This window comes from Aspergillus uvarum, assembly GCF_003184745.1.
Source record: "Aspergillus uvarum CBS 121591 unplaced genomic scaffold BO82scaffold_89, whole genome shotgun sequence".
Classification (NCBI taxonomy): Eukaryota; Fungi; Ascomycota; class Eurotiomycetes; order Eurotiales; family Aspergillaceae; genus Aspergillus; species Aspergillus uvarum.
The window spans coordinates 1-15452 of record NW_020291386.1 but is presented as its reverse complement, the minus strand read 5'-3'; the positions used below and the strand labels follow the sequence as shown (position 1 = coordinate 15452).

At 52.1% G+C, this 15452-nt stretch overlaps 5 protein-coding genes across 5 annotated transcripts; 2 read left to right on the top strand and 3 right to left on the bottom strand.

The window, feature by feature from the left end:
* Positions 1-149: 149 nt before the first annotated feature.
* On the bottom strand, positions 150-2221 carry BO82DRAFT_359269 (NADH-quinone oxidoreductase subunit D). Its single transcript, XM_025636533.1, has 3 exons — positions 1432-2221; positions 649-1369; positions 150-593 (listed from the first exon to the last, which is right to left on the bottom strand). The coding sequence occupies exons 1-3, from the start codon at positions 2101-2103 to the stop codon at positions 556-558; spliced, it is 1431 nt and encodes a 476-aa protein (XP_025486442.1). The 5' UTR covers positions 2104-2221; the 3' UTR covers positions 150-555.
* Positions 2222-2485: 264 nt separating this feature from the next.
* On the top strand, positions 2486-4052 carry BO82DRAFT_436766 (DNA-directed RNA polymerase core subunit RPC40). Its single transcript, XM_025641140.1, has 3 exons — positions 2486-2586; positions 2655-2759; positions 2848-4052. Exons 1-3 carry the CDS (start codon positions 2542-2544, stop codon positions 3820-3822), a joined length of 1125 nt encoding a protein of 374 aa, XP_025486441.1. The 5' UTR covers positions 2486-2541; the 3' UTR covers positions 3823-4052.
* Positions 4053-4166: 114 nt separating this feature from the next.
* Positions 4167-5720, bottom strand: BO82DRAFT_378941 (NEDD8-activating protein UBA3; the record flags this gene model as incomplete). Its single annotated transcript, XM_025637661.1, has 5 exons — positions 4167-4918; positions 4993-5289; positions 5347-5426; positions 5538-5639; positions 5692-5720. 5 exons carry the CDS (start codon positions 5718-5720, stop codon positions 4167-4169), a joined length of 1260 nt encoding a protein of 419 aa, XP_025486440.1.
* A 249-nt stretch (positions 5721-5969) lies between these two features.
* On the top strand, positions 5970-9668 carry BO82DRAFT_347443 (telomere length regulation TEL2 family protein). Its single transcript, XM_025633789.1, has 6 exons — positions 5970-6985; positions 7035-7379; positions 7439-7525; positions 7576-8119; positions 8171-8881; positions 8952-9668. Exons 1-6 carry the CDS (start codon positions 6130-6132, stop codon positions 9412-9414), a joined length of 3006 nt encoding a protein of 1001 aa, XP_025486439.1. The 5' UTR covers positions 5970-6129; the 3' UTR covers positions 9415-9668.
* Positions 9669-10802: 1134 nt separating this feature from the next.
* On the bottom strand, positions 10803-12938 carry BO82DRAFT_347440 (C2H2-type zinc finger protein). The gene is made up of 3 exons (XM_025633788.1): positions 11971-12938; positions 11398-11885; positions 10803-11335 (listed from the first exon to the last, which is right to left on the bottom strand). Exons 1-3 carry the CDS (start codon positions 12441-12443, stop codon positions 11217-11219), a joined length of 1080 nt encoding a protein of 359 aa, XP_025486438.1. The 5' UTR covers positions 12444-12938; the 3' UTR covers positions 10803-11216.
* Between the last annotated feature and the right edge of the window lie 2514 nt (positions 12939-15452).

Genomic DNA, 15452 nt, shown 5'->3' with positions numbered 1-15452 from the left:
GGAGATCTGCCCGAGGCTCCCCGTCACCTGATCAGACCTTTCCCACGTGATCGTCCTGTCCGCCGTATATACACAGTACAGTCCCGTATGCCGTACATGATCAGGTCAACTTCCTTTCCCTCTTGACCAAATCAGGTCATCATACTCTCTTTCATCCAAAACCCCTACATCCTTCTTCCCCTACTATATTTTCAAAGTCAGATGTTGTCAGAAAGTTATGGTGTCACTATACACAGGGTGATTTGAAGATATAAAAGGAAACTCGAGACATGGTCACAGTGCAGGACGAGACAGAAAACACAGGAAATCAGAACAAACGTAGTCAACGCCATGAAAACCAATTGGTACAACTGATATATCCCCACAGCTCCCTGGTCCCACACACTTCCCGTACACGCACAAGTGATATAGACAATTAATCTTTTTTTTCTCTCTTGGTCATTTGTATTCGCTTCTAAATAGCAAAAGAAAATGGTTGGGTGTCCCATATCAGAATCACGTGTCTTGAAGCTGTTTTACAGGTCCTGGAAATACTCAGCCACGCTTCATCCAACTCTACCGATCGACTTCACCGAACACAAGATCCATAGTACCTAACATACGATTAGCTGGTTGTCTGAAAATTTTCTGAAAAACGGCAGAACATACCGATAATAGCAACAGCATCGGCCAACAAGTGGCCACGGGATACTTGGTCGAAGCCACCCAAGTGAGCAAATCCGGGAGCACGGATCTTGCAGCGGTAGGGTCTCTCGCTACCGTCACTGACCAGGAACACACCCATCTCACCCTTGGGAGCCTCGATGGCGGAGTAGGTCTCTCCGGGGGGCACAGAGTAGCCCTTGGTGAACAGCAGGAAGTGGTGGATCAGAGCCTCCATGTTCTCCTTCATGGCGGCACGAGGAGGAGGGGAGATCTTGTAGTCCTCGACACGAACGGGACCAGCGGGCATCTTGTTCAAGCACTGGTGGATAATGCGGAGGGACTGGCGGAATTCCTCCATACGGCACAGGTAACGGTCGTAGCAGTCACCGTTGACACCAACGGGCACGTCGAACTCGACCTGGTCATAGGCATCATAGGGCTGCGACTTGCGGATATCCCAGGGGATACCGGATCCACGCAGCATGACACCGGTGAAACTCATGTTCAGAGCCTCGGCGGCGCTGACGACACCGACACCCTGGGTTCTGGCCTTCCAGATACGGTTGTCCGTCAACAGCTCCTCAGTCTCATCAATCCGGTCACCGAATTGGGTGGCCCACTGGTAAATATCATCGAGAAGACCGATGGGAATGTCCTGGGACACACCACCGGGGCGGACGTAGGCAGCGTGAAGACGGGCACCCGAAACTCGCTCGTAGAATTCCTAGGACAAACAATCACAGATTAGCTCAATCGAGTTCAAGTGACGCGGACAGCGCGGCCTACCATGAGCTTCTCACGTTCCTCGAAACCCCACAGGAAAGGCGTCAAAGCACCAACATCCATGGCGTGTGAAAGGACGGACATGAGGTGGTTCAGGATACGGGTGATCTCGCCGAACAAGGTACGGATCCACTTGGCTCTGTCAGGGATCTCGACGTTCAACAGCTTCTCAACAGCCAGGGAGAAGCACTGCTCGTTGGTCATCATGGAGACGTAATCCAATCGGTCGAAGTACGGCAGGGCCTGCATATAGGACTTGTACTCTATCAACTTCTCGGTACCACGGTGGAGCAATCCAACGTGGGGATCTGCGCGGACGATCTCTTCACCATTGAGCTCCAGAATCAACCGAAGCACACCGTGAGCAGCCGGGTGCTGGGGACCGAAGTTGACGGTGTAATGGCGGATCTTGCGATTAGCCCCTGCGTCCGTGGACTCCATGTCGGCGGCGTAATCGTCTTCGGAGACACCTTCCTTATTGGCGAAGGAGGAAAAGGTCGGGTCAGTCGGAATGAGCTTGGTCGCCTGGTAGCTGGTTGGCTCGGCCGCCCGGCGAGGCAGAGTCGTCGTGATCGAGCGGCATCTGGGGAGAGCAGTGTTTCTGGAGAAGGTAGAGGGGCGGAGGCAAAGCCTTTTGGGCGCATTGCCCGCCAGGCGAGCGAAGGGAGCAGCCATTCGGAAGAGCGGGGAGCAAGGACGAGGGTGAGAAGAGGCGGAACAGCCCTCAGCCCAGACACAATGGAGGTGTTGGAAGGAGGGGTGGAGATGCGGGAATTGGGGTGTGGAATTGAGGCGGACTCAGTGACGCCTTCTGGAGGTTGCGCTTTCCAATCGAGATACATTTTGGGTCGTCACGTGAGAGGAGCTTTCTGGTCATCAGGCCGTCTCTGGTTGGTCTCCCGCTGGGCCCTCTATTGCTCAGCTCCCTAGTGCGGCTAACAGCCATTTCCGCTGGGTGCGGAATAGAGACCTGCTCCTGCTCCCCTCCTGCTCTTCGCCGCCTTTGGCCCTGCAGAAAATACTGCCGCTGCGGTCAAAGAACTTTTCTGAGAATCCGCTTCAAATCATTGTCCCTCCGTCACCTTCTTCATTCCCCCACTTTTCTCGCCCATCATGGCACCACTCATCGCTTCGCAGGAGGAACTCCAACGCAGACGGGTATGTTTGGCTTCTCTGCTCTTGCTTCCAACAGCTTCTCCGACGCTTTATTCTAATTGCGATCCCAGATTGTCGACATCAATCCCGAAACCGTCTCCAACTTCGCCTCGACAGATTTCCCCGGTCACTGGCCTGGCGAGTCGCACGAATGGAACTTGCAAAAATTCCGTGATGTATGTCAAGTTCAAACTCCGCCCAGCTTCCTCCCTGTCAATTGTCTTTTGCGCGCATGCGCTTACATATCTAACCCTCACTCAATAGAACTTCAACGTCGAGTTTCACCGGAACGAGCAATTCGAAGCTTCCTTCTCGCTGGTCGGCGTCGACGCCTCGATTGCCAATGCCTTCCGCCGCATCCTCATGGCCGAGGTGCCCAGCATCGCCATCGAATTCGTCTTCGTCCACAACAACACCTCCGTCATCCAGGACGAGGTGCTCGCGCAGCGGCTGGGTTTGATCCCTCTCAAGGGCTCCGTGGAGGGCATCAACTGGATGCGGTGGTTCAAGAAGCCGACCGAGGACGACCCGGAGGGCGGCAGCACCCCGAGCGACTTCAACACCATCGTCCTGCGCCTGGATGTCAAGTGTGAGAAGAACCCCCACGCGGCCAACGGGGAGGACGACCCCCGCAAGCTCTACAAGCACGCCCACGTCTACGCCCGGGACATCACCTTCCACCCGGTTGGTCGGCAGGACCAATTCTTCGTGGACGACGCCGCCATCCAGCCCGTCAACCCGGACATCCTGATCGCCAAGCTGCGCCCCGGCCAGAAGATCGACATGGAGCTGCACGTCATCAAGGGCATCGGCGCCGACCACGCCAAGTTCTCCCCCGTCGCGACCGCCTCGTACCGTCTCCTGCCCGACATCAAGATTCTGCGCCCCATCGTCGGCGAGGATGCGCGCAAGTTCGTAAAGTGCTTCCCCGCCGGGGTCATCGGCTTGGAGCAGGTCACCCGCGAGGAGGCTTCGCAGAAGGGAAGCGGGTACGAGGGTCACGAGGGCGAGATGAAGGCCGTCGTGCGCGATGCCTTCAAGGACACCGTCAGCCGCGAGTGTCTCAGACACGAAGAGTTCCAGGGCAAGGTGAAGCTCGGTCGCGTCCGTGATCACTTCATCTTCAACGTGGAGAGCGTGGGCCAGTTTGACAGCGACGTGCTGTTCCTGGAGAGCGTGAAGGTGCTGAAGCTGAAATGCGCGAGATGGAAGCGGGGTCTCGTTGACCTGGCGCGCTAAATTCGGTTCTCCTCGTTGCCCTTCCTCCCCCCACCTAAAATGATTTGAAGCTATATAATGCATTGGCCAGGCGTTGGATTTCTACTTTTTTGTTCTTGTCTTGTGCTTTCTTATTTCTGCGTTTGTACATTTTACGAAAAAGGTTGGTTCACACAAACCTTCTTTACAACTTGCCGGGAGTCCGGACAGGGAAACATCTTTGAGATAGAAAAAAAGCAGATTTGACTCCTACTACTTCTTGACATGGCTCATCTTTGGAGAATCGTGTATTCTTCGTAAAAGCTAAACTAGTGCATCTGCACTATGTATTCCCGTATCCGCAGCTTATGGTGTGCGCTCTCGGCTTAGCTGAAATCCAGCCTGTACCGGAAATCGATGGTATAGGCCGGGTCACTGACTGCGATCTCCTGGCCATCCGCGATCAGATCGCTGAGCTTGAGCTTCAAATTGGACCGGGTCTGCTCCTCCAACTGCGGCGGGAAGCGCTGGTAGAGGGTCTTCTCCTCCGTGCGCATGCTGGGCTTCTTCAGCTGCGCCTCGGGTCGCTCGCCCAGCGCCTCGATGAAGGCCTCCAGCGTCATGTTCGGATCGACGGTCATCGCGCGCGCGAGGTTGCCGCAGACGGGGCAGTCGGGTTTCTTCTCCGCCTCGAAGGTGTACGTGTAGACGCCCTCCTCGCCGGCGTACATCATGTAGTTCTCCAGGTACGGGTTGCACGAGGTGGCGATCTTTAGGGCCTCGGAGGTGGTGGCGGCGGCGATGACGGCGTTAGTCGAGGCGATGGCCGGGATGATGTTCTTCACCACGCCCTGGGTCATCTGGAAGGTGACGCCGGGAATCTGGAACTGGCGGGCTCGCGCCAGCGCCGCATTATAGATCCAGCCGATGTGCTCCAGGTCGTCGCTGTCGAAGGTGTCGTCCTTGCGCTGCTCCTGCCAGGCGATCTGATGGGCCCATTCAATGCAGTGCTGGGGCTGGCGCGGGATTGTGGCGATGGTGCACAGCGGCACCGCCGGTCGGGGCGCGTGCATGTCCAGCTGACACTCGATGCAGGAGGAGAGCGTCGGCAGAATCACGCGCGCTTGGCCCTTGAACCCTGTTTTCCTGATAATGAGCCTCCGCTGTGTGTGTATCTGTGTCTGTCTGGGAGACATCAAGGGGCACACTTACCTTCGGTTCCGCCATCGATGAGGGGCTTCAGGCTCTCCGGGTTGTCAAAATCAACCATGCCGACCAGGGTCGAGTTGATCCAACGTCGGGCTTCGATGCTGTCAAGGCCGCAAACAACGATCTTGAATTGCATGTAGTAGTCTTCGTCTTTGTCTTGGATCTTGCCGACATAAGGGGTGATCTTCACGCCTTTGACACGTCTCTCCACAAACGCAGCCGCAACCTCGGCTTTGGGCTTGCCAATGTCAGATTGACGGAACAAGAACTGACGGTTGAGGTTGGAGATATCAATTGTGTCTGTCCTGGTTGATTAGCTGATGTTCATGTCGAGCGCGGGCATGAAGGGTAACTTACCCATGTCGATGACGTGAATGTCTCTGAAGCCTGATAAGGCCAGGTTCTTCAGGATCTCACACCCTAGGCCTCCAGCACCTCTATGGACGGTCCCGGTCAGCTCTTATCAAGTCGCTGATGATTGTTTCTGAGCTTACATGACTCTATTCCCTGTTAGTAAAAGCACGGTTGGGATAAATGTTGATACTCACAAGATCTTGGATGATTCTAGCGTGCTTATCGTCTCTGGCCCAGGAACCCAGTCCTCGTCACTGAATGGGCCGGACCTCGTTAAGACATTGTATAAGTGCTTCCTGGACGGGTTCAGCATCTGTGCTCGTGATCCGCCGGGCCAAAGAACTTTACCATCGAAGCTTTTGGTCTATAGCGACCATTTTGGTGAGATGGTGTTATGAAAAAGCTAAGGATTGCACACTGGAACCGCTGATGTTCCAGGTTTCGGGGGCGCGTGTATCTCACCGGTACAACCGAGATACAACTGATCTGTCGCTTTCCGACCGCTGGAATGAACGCAAACTAAATGGTATAGCCAGCTTGTGCTTCAGATTCCCCGACCTTCCGTAGCTGCTCTTGCAATACGGTGGATGATGAGACCACAAGAAATTCGCTAGTGACGAGGGGCAAGCAACTTGGAGTTGAATCCTCGATTGTTAGAGGGACCGGAATCCGAATACAACACGCCGCCTCACGTGACATGGCATCGCCCATACAAACTCCTTCCACCTTCAGTAATTTTGCTTGTCTACGCCACGAGCCGAATTGACGACTTCATCCACTCATGACATGGACAGTCTTCTCACAGTCGTGAAGACGGTCACGCCGGATCGAGAGACGCTCATCTCAGCTGCTGCCGAGTCGTCATCTCCTGATGTCATCCCCGAGAAGCGTATTGTATCCGAACTTAATCGGGACGTCTCGTCACCTGAGGATATACTAGCGCTCTTGAAGTCCAAGCCCGACCAGGACCAACTCGCACACGCCCTGGCAATCCTTGACCCGGCAAGTAAGACAGCGACGCTGAACGACTTTGATATTCGGGTCCCAGGTCCCAAAACAGCGCAGATCCTCAATGTTCTGGTCACCGTTACTCTTCCGGATCATTGGGATGCAGTCCACGCGGAGTCCCGAAGGTCGAGATCGAGCTCCAAGCTACGTGCGGCCGTGTTAAGATGTCTAAGTAACGTTGCAGGTATTAGTTGCTTATTGACCCAGCTTCGCTCTCTCATCACCGCCTGTCGGTCATCTGCTCAGGAAGCGAGTGCATCGGGCCATCAGCTCCAGGCTAGAGGCATCCTGTCAGTGATATGTGCTCTACTGGAGCCCAATGATCTGATGTACCGTCTGTATACCGATATCGAAGGTCTCTATCGTAATCCAGCTCAGAAGCAAGCGGCATGGAGGGAATTACTCTCCCACGTTGCTGCTAGTAGGATCCTCTCAACGGCTGCGGAAGCGATTTCACTGATTAAAGACCTCGATGGGGTCAACTCTTTGTCCTGGGTGGGAGAAGGGCCCAGGTATGCCTACTGGCTCGGCACAAATATATGTTACATGGCTTCAAAGTTGCCTCTTGATAATGAGGGGGCGTGTAAAGCCGTGGCTACTTTGACCGGACGGTCGTTGAGTCTTGGGTACACTGGTAAGATGCTCTGCTCTGACATTATCTTCGATGTTAACATGATGTCTAGATCATCTGGTTCGGGAGATCTATCTGGGACTTCTTGTAATCGAAGCAGACTATCAACAGTATTACACTCTTTTCGACCATCTCCGACCGAATGAGCAAATTGCAATCATAGAAGCCATATTCAGAGACATTGAGAAGAAGCATTTCTCATCAAGCATCCCTGGTGAGACACAGACTGTTTCGCAAGAAGTGATTGGCGCTGTTGCAGCCTTATGCTCCCTTATCACGAAGGATAGGCCGCAAGTACAGGCACAGATTATCGATTGGCTGTCGAAAGGCCAGGGCGGCTCCATACATACGATCGAGCTACGCCGTGCACTGCTGGCAAGCTTTGCCCATGCGACAGGTGAGAGAGATCATGAGAAAGTTCATCTGCCTCTATACTGACTGACATATGTTCTTGAGATTTGATGGTTTCTTTGGTTACTAAGAGCCTCGATCAGTCCGGGGACAAGCTCTACATTCAACATGCCCCGATCAGATGTCAGGAGGGTACTGTGCCCCTGAACCTCCAGTCCAGTCCTCTCACTGACGAATCTCAGCAAACACCCAAGTTATTCTTCTGACTTGTGGATATCTGCAACAAACTGACCCGCTGGAGGTGATGCGTGTGGGTCGGTCTGGGATATTCCTCAACACTGTATCGAACCGTCTGGCAGCCTCTTCTGGGCGAGCGCGTTTTCTCGGGATGCTCATTGGTACAGCGATATCGCAACTGATTGAACCAGCCGGCAAGGGCATGAAGTTTGACCTTGAAGAAATGGAAGGTGATGAGGCAAAGTGGTATTTGAGCTTGCTCAATTTACAGGACAATGTAGGATCCCCTGAGTCGATCAAGCTTCTCAAGGGGTCCACACCGTCAACACAACGGACGCCTGCGCAGAAAGTCTCTACCATTAAGGGGGCAGCGCCCTCGAAGAAAGCCAACACAAGAACGGCCAAGATTGTTGCGATCGAAGAGATCGAGGACTCCGAAGAAGAATCCGAGGACGATGATCTTATTCCTTACGAGAAACCCGATGAGGATTTCTCCGATGACGACGAAGATCCGACACTGGTTCAGCGGAATAAGCCCACAGCACCTGTGTAAGCTCATGAAGCAAGCCCTCGCCACAACACAACTAATTTGTTTTGTAGGTACATTCGCGATCTAATCACCTTCTTAAGAGACACCGAGAATGTCGAACGTTTCGAATTGGCCGTCTCCACCGCCCCTTCCCTGATACGACGCAAGACTGGATTCGGTACCGAGCTTGCTGAGAATATCGAAGAGCTGGCTCTTGTGATGGTAAGCCTGCAGGAACAGGGGAAGCTTCCCAGGCTCCACGAGTACCAGCTCCAAAGCATGATCGCGTTGATCGTCTCTCAGCCACTGAAAATGGGTCACTGGTTCGCAGCGCTATTCTTCGATGGAGACCTTTCTCAACCGCAGCGCTCTGCTGTACTGACCGCGCTCGGCCTAAGTGCTCGCGAGCTAGCTGGTAACGGCGAAGCCGATGCAAAAACCCTTGGTCTTCCAGCCATGCCAGATGCCTCTTTCCCATCGAAGAAGCTACCAAGCAGCCTGGAAGCCTTCTACTCGACGGTGTCACCCATCGCGGGCCTGACCAAATCAATGGCGCGCGCTTCGCTAGAGCCGCTCGCAGCTCATGCTGAAGACTCTTTGTCTGGACCCAGCGCCCTCAAGGTGCGCACGTTTTCTTCGCGCATGGAGGTCGAAAAGAGACGCCAGCAACGTGAAGCGCAGCGGCAGAAGTCGACTGTCAAGGATCTGTACAAGGTGTTGGCACAAGGGTTCTTCTATCCCCTCAAGGGGCGTTTCGAAGTGATGATGATGCAGTTCGGCTCGTAAGCCCTTCCCCATCTCCAGCCTGGAACCTGAACGCACACTGACTTATTCTTATTCTCTGCTTGCTAGATCCACTGCTCCCTCGTACAACCCCTTCTACGTGCCGCATCTCCTATGCCTGTTCATCCAAACGCTGACCCTCGTCCTCTCAACCATGGGCCCCCACACGCCGTACCTACCCAATTTGACGGGAGAAACCCTGAAATTCTTGCTCTCGCTCCACGGCCGCCCTCTCGCCGAAGACCCAAGCATCCTCTCCGCCCTCCTCTCGCTCTTCCTGGCTGTCGTCGATCTGAACGTCGCCGCCGGCACGACCGGCGAAGAGCGGCTTGTCACCGAGTTTGCGACGCAGGTCGTCGAGCTCCGCGACTGGGTCGGGGAGGTCTTCGACCGGACGCCCGCCGTGCAAGACACGAGCGATCCCCGCGAGCAGGTGCGGACGTTGGCTGCGGGGGTGATGGTGAAGCTGGGGGAGGTTATGGAGAGATATCAGGGGCGGCTGATGGGCGTGAACTCGGGGTTCCGATATTAGCTATAGCTTTATTCAGTGCATAGCACAGAGATACTGATCTGAACGGATATGTCGCTGTTTCGCACAGGCATGTACCATATACCCAGTATCCCAGTGAGGGGTTGTTGTGCCGTGCGCAGTCTGCAATGAAACTTCAGTGACCACCTGCGAGAAGCAGAAAAGCTCCTCCCCCAGGGAGCACACACCCACCCACTCACCAACAACCCTAAACAAACAAAGTGCAACCCAGACTATTGCATCACATCAAGAATCCTAATACACGAGCATAGAGATTCCCACTTCCCTTTCCCTAGTGCACTAAGACCGATACAAACCACAACGAGTGGATAGTTGCGAAAGGAAAATGGTTTGTCAGGCGCACGCGGGAAGAGTCTATCGTGCTGTAGCTGTAGCTGTAGCCTGTAAGGCGACTCCCGGGGGGGGGTGTATAGGGTAAGGTAAGGGTAGGCGAGTTAGAGGAGGAAAGTGTGCCGTGCATGAAAATGAGGCGCGCCCCGGGGGGGAGGGAGTTTGAGAGTTGCGGGTGGCGGCGGTGGTGGTGGGTGGGATTTGGTTCCTTACTTTCCACCTGACTTTTCTCGGGTTGGAGAGTATAGAAGCTCGGGGGGGTGGGAAGATAACTCTAGGTAGAATGCCTTCTCTGATGAGGCACATAGTAGTGGGATGTTCAAGTTTTCGATGGGCTTTTCAAGCAAGCAAGCCAGCCAAAACAAAGTACCCGGAACCTGAAAGCACATAAAGCACAGCACAGCACACCCAATGGACAGGACTACCAGTACTCCACAACACATCTACCATTCTTGCCCTCAGAGCTGTACTTGAGCTTAACACAAATTTCAAAGGTTGATGTCAAATCTTTATTAGACAATTAATGTATGTAGCGACCGTGGGTGACACTGTTGCTTGTGTCTCTAAATGTATATGTTTCCAACCAAATCTGGACCATGACAAAGGAAAGTAAAACTGGAAAAAAAAATAAAAATAAAAATGCAAAACCACCTGCCACTGCCCAATCCATGCTCCGCCCAAATTGCAACAGGGTATATATCAGCCAAGCACTCGCATGTCAGAACACTGGAAGAGTGCGCCGCCTTTTTGTAAGGTAACCCCCGTCGAAGAATTCCAGATGAACCCCATTGTCAAGCCCCACCATCTTATGATAGAGGACAGACAGCCGTATGAAAAAAGGCAGGCAAAAGACAAGTAGAAAACAAATCCGAACCCGGTCAAACAGCCCTGCTGTGTGAACATTTCCTCCCGCATTTCATATCATGCCCTGGAAACGCGCAACAAATCAACCACTTCCCACTTGGTATCGGAGTAAGAAATCATGCCAGATGTAGAGAAAAAAAATGACCAACTCCCCAGTCTAACAGAGATGACAAAGGAAACAAGAAAAAAAAAAAAAAAAGACAATGAAGACAAAACAACCGGTACCTCTATGGTCATAACTCTGGGTATTCAAGACATCACGAACAACCCACCCAAGCCGTTGTACCATGTCCTGCTTGTCCTTGGGGATATAAGATAGAAGGGAAAAGATATAACGGGGGAAATAAACAGTAAGAAAAAGAGAAAATATAAACGGGGTATCAACACTCAGCCACGTCGGGCGAGTCGGGAAAGAGAAAATGGTGGAGGAAATGATGCTGTTGTACAAAGGAGGAGGCCCCATCATTGAGACAGGCCGCGTCGCACAATGTGATCATCGCACGACGTAGAGATGAAATGTTGAATTCGCCCCTCTTCGCTGTGAGAGGGATGAGAGAGGCGTTCGACGTGGACAAGGAGGGTCATTGAATTTACTCCTCGTCGTCGCCGGATCCGCCCTCCTTTTCTCCTTTGTGAACCTTCTTGTGTCGACGCAGGTTGGAGACAACCGAGAAGTGGCGACCACAGCCTTCCACGTCACATGCAAATGCTAGATCCCATGCTGTTAGTTTCACAGAAAACCACGTTCGACAGATTCGGTCTGGAACTTACGCTTTTCGCCAGTGTGGCTATACATATGGGTCTGAAGCGACGACGGGCGGGTGAACCGCTTGTCACACACCTTGCACTTGTGCTTCTTCTGTGTGTTGGACGGCATCTTGGAGCTAAACTGACTCATCATGGACTGAGGTCCGGGAGGTGCGCTTCCCGTCAAAAGGTTCGATGGGCGCGGAAGGGTCCGCGACAAATGACCGTTCTCGTAGGATTCCGAGGTGGTCGAGCTATAATCGGTAACCGAAGATTCCACAGATGCCACCGAGGCACTGTAGTAAGGGTAGTTGCTAGCGGAGGAGATCGAAGATCCCGAAGAGTGAGTCGAGGGGAAGCCATAGGAGTCGCCGGAGCCTCGCGCACTGCGAGGACCATAGATGTTGCGGGGCGTCAAATCCTGGCTAAGCGCGACCATTCCCCGGCTAGCATCCAGAGCGTCACCGAAAGTCGGGGCAGAAGCAGGATGCGATTGACTGACGCGAGCATCACTGTAAAGCGAAAATGACTGTCAGCATATATTCGTTTCCTCATTCCAGGTGCTCTGAGCAGCTGCGCATTGAAGGGGTATCTTACGCATGGGATATCCGTCGGTCTTGGTGCATGTGGGGAGCGTAGCTCAAAGGTGCATAGCTGGCTGGCGCATAGCTGGTCATGGGGGAAGCTGTGGTGTAAGCGGGAGCTTGCTCGAACGATGTGCGTGGGATATCGTGCGACAATCCCATCATCTCCGGTCCGGGGTAGCTTGTGGCAGTGGCAGTGGAATAGTTGCTTCCGGCAACCATGGACGGAGCGGAAACGGGGATGCTAGAATATGACATCGACATCGCCGCCGGGCGGCTCACTTCTTCCTGCTTGACATGGTTGAGGCCAATCGGGCTGGGTGCCAGGGCTGTCGCATATACGGGAGGGTTGGAGTGGGAGGTTGTTTGAGCGGCGGCCCATGGATCGGTGAATTGAGGAGGGGTGTGGTGGATGTTGTGTTGATAGACACTATCAAAGCCCATCCCGCCGTATTGGCGGTTTTGGTTTTCAATGACCATCGTCATGGAGAATAGTGGTGATCGCGCGTAGCGGAAGCTGATCGTTGAAGAGAGGTAGCGTGGTTGACGGTGACGATCGGAGTATCCCTAGGAAAGTAGGGACACAACAAACAGAGAGCAAGCAACTGCGCGCGTGCGATTTGGTTGGAAGGAAGGAAGGAGGAGAGGTGAATCAGGAAGATCAGGTATAGAGAATCGAGGGTGAAAGATGATCAACACAAGAAGAGTAATGTGTTGGAAGAGGAAACGGTAGGTGGTAGGAAGGGATCCGCGCTTTAATGTATAGAATGGAAGAAAGATGCGCAGGGGGGAGGCAGCTGTGTAAATAGTCGAGGAGATATTTGGTTCTGAGACTGAGACAGAGACAGGAATATTATAATCGAGGACCCGACAGATAGGAAGAAGGAAAGACAGTCTGGGGAAGGGCCCGAAGGGGATCGGCGAAGCTTATGAACAAATACAGGATCTCAGCATGAGGATGGACCGCAGGGACGAAAGGAAGCCCTGGCGTTGCCGTGTTGGTGATGGGTTTAGTGCCACTGACGACGTCCCGTCGGGGACGGTTGCAGATCGTTCCTTTGGGCCTCTTAGGCTTCGAAACGGCGCCAATGTTGAAATGTTGAAAAAAAAAAAAAAACATGGGTTAAATTAAATTGAAGACATTGAAAACATATGTGCCAAAAGAGAAAAAGCAATGAATTAGTGCTAGTCGTAATTGATTAGTGTAGTTATTCTAGTGGCAGAAATTAGTTTAGTATTAGTTTAGTTCACTTACTACTCCGTACAGTAGAGGAAAAAGTGGGAAAAGGGAAATCTCCAAATGGGAACCAGTTCCTCGGGTGACTCTCAAGGTTTTGGATGGGTCTTCCTTATTTTTCTTTTCCCTGGATTTTTGTTTTCCTTTTTTCTTCTTATTTCCTTTGGGATTTGTTTGAGCGGGAGAGGAGAGGGGAGAGGGGGGGTGGAGGAGAGCCAAAAAAGGCAAAAGAAAAAGAAAAAAGAAATTAATGATTTTTGTTTTTGGTTCCTCTCGACTTTCCTTTTTGCAACTTCTCATTTCCTTCTTTCTGTTTTGTCCTTTTTTTTTTTTTTCTTTCTCTGCTTTTTCCACTTCCAATCATTTTCCATTTTTCGCCTTTCCCTCTTTCGACCCATTTTTGTTTTTCTAATCTGAATTTCCATCTTGGTCCTTTTTTGGTTCTTGCTTCTTTTTCCTCTCTCTACATCGCTCATGACTAAGAGATCTTTTTCAAATCTAACCTACTCTCTAGTTCAAATCTCGCTCTCTCCTTCTTCAATCTTAGCGTTCATAGATTTCTATTTTTGCATTGAATGGTGGCATGGCATAGCATCTCTCGTTGGCTACTCGCCCGAGTAAATCTGATACCCGGGCATCAACCCTCCCGAGTCCCTCCTTCAAAACAATCTAACGAAACACAATGCAGCAAAAACCCTCATTCGAAACACGCGTCAATCACGCCCTCCACCCGCCCCCCTTCCCCCGAGTTCTAAGAAGACTACATACATTCATCAATTCATACGGAGCACACAAAACCAATCGCACGCCCAGCGTTAGGGAGTATGATGAGATCACGTTCAAAACTACTTTGTAGGATCTGGAAATTTGTTACCATAAAGGACAAACAAATGATGAAGAAAGCAGGGGTAGCGGCAAAAGATCTGAAACTCCGGCATTGAGAAGGGGAGAGGGGGAAACCACAATCATGTGTGTCAATGCACGTACGCACATACGGTAGAAGAAAGATGATTACTACTCTTTTAGAGGTGTACAGTACTCTGTGGTAAGCTTTTGCTTTTCCACAGTTCTGCAACATGTTTTTAGGAATGTAATCTGTAAATGTCAATCGGTGTCTCTAATCTGCATAGAACTGGAGTAGCGCGGTTAGTCTATTCGTGAGTACCGTCAGGGTGGTAGATAGGCAGTGAGAACTTTCTAAGGTAGTGTACTCCTTCCTTCGTACACGCGCATGAGACAGGCAATTACAATAAGTGCTCATATAAAATGAGGGTTGACGCGGAAAGGCGACGACTACAGCCACAAGGCAAAGGAGAGGACAAAATAAAAAGCCAATGACCAAAAGGGCAAAAGCAAAAAGGAGGCAAAAGATGAAGAAGGGAAATGGGAGGTGGGGGAGAAGGGAAGGAAAAGAAGAGGTGGTGGAGTTTCTCTACTGTGCAGAAGTAAAAGCAGAAGGGAGAAATCAAAAAGCATGGGCATTTTGACATCACGAAAAGAGACAAGCCAAAAGCAACAAGTAGCAAGCAAAGCAAAAGCAAAGCATTAGAGTAAAAGGGAATGGCGTGTAATATGGAGTCTTCAATTCAGGTACAGGGCCAGTCTTGCACTGTGTGTCTGGTGGTTTAGTCACCGTCCCCGTCCCCGTCCCCGTCCCCGAAGGAGGTACGTACTCTGACTCCATAATCCATCCATCCACACTTTCTCTTCTGGTGGCAGGCTGGCAAGTGCGGCAATAACGCTCCATTCACTGTGTCTCATCCAAGTCATCATAAGGGGCGGCGGCATTGAGCCGACAGACCTTACCCAGAGTGGTAGGTTCACTTAGGGGAGGGCATCGAAGGTAAGTGGATAGAGGAGGGGTTCGTGCCGTGTCTATACAAAGTAGTCCAATAACCAATGTTGGGAAGAGAAGACCAGCACCAAAACAGCAAAGCGTGGGTACCAGGGAAGGCATGAAAAGGGTTTAGGGGCAGCTGAAGCATGGATGGAATTGGGAACAGACCAGACATTACAGGAGGGCAGGCAGCGCCAAGAGTTAAGCTTAGATGCACTGATGCAGCGACCAAGGTTCGCCTTGAGCCCTTGGAGTGTGTGTTTCAAGGTAGCGGGGAAAGTGGCAGATCACAAAGATACGTCAAAGGGTACACCCGTTCCGTGGGGGAAAAAGGTCACTCACGCACTTTGCTGGACAATAAGATGGTTGATAAAAAAAATTGTTCCTAAGCGTACTGTACCTGTGTGCTCCCCTCCCCCCT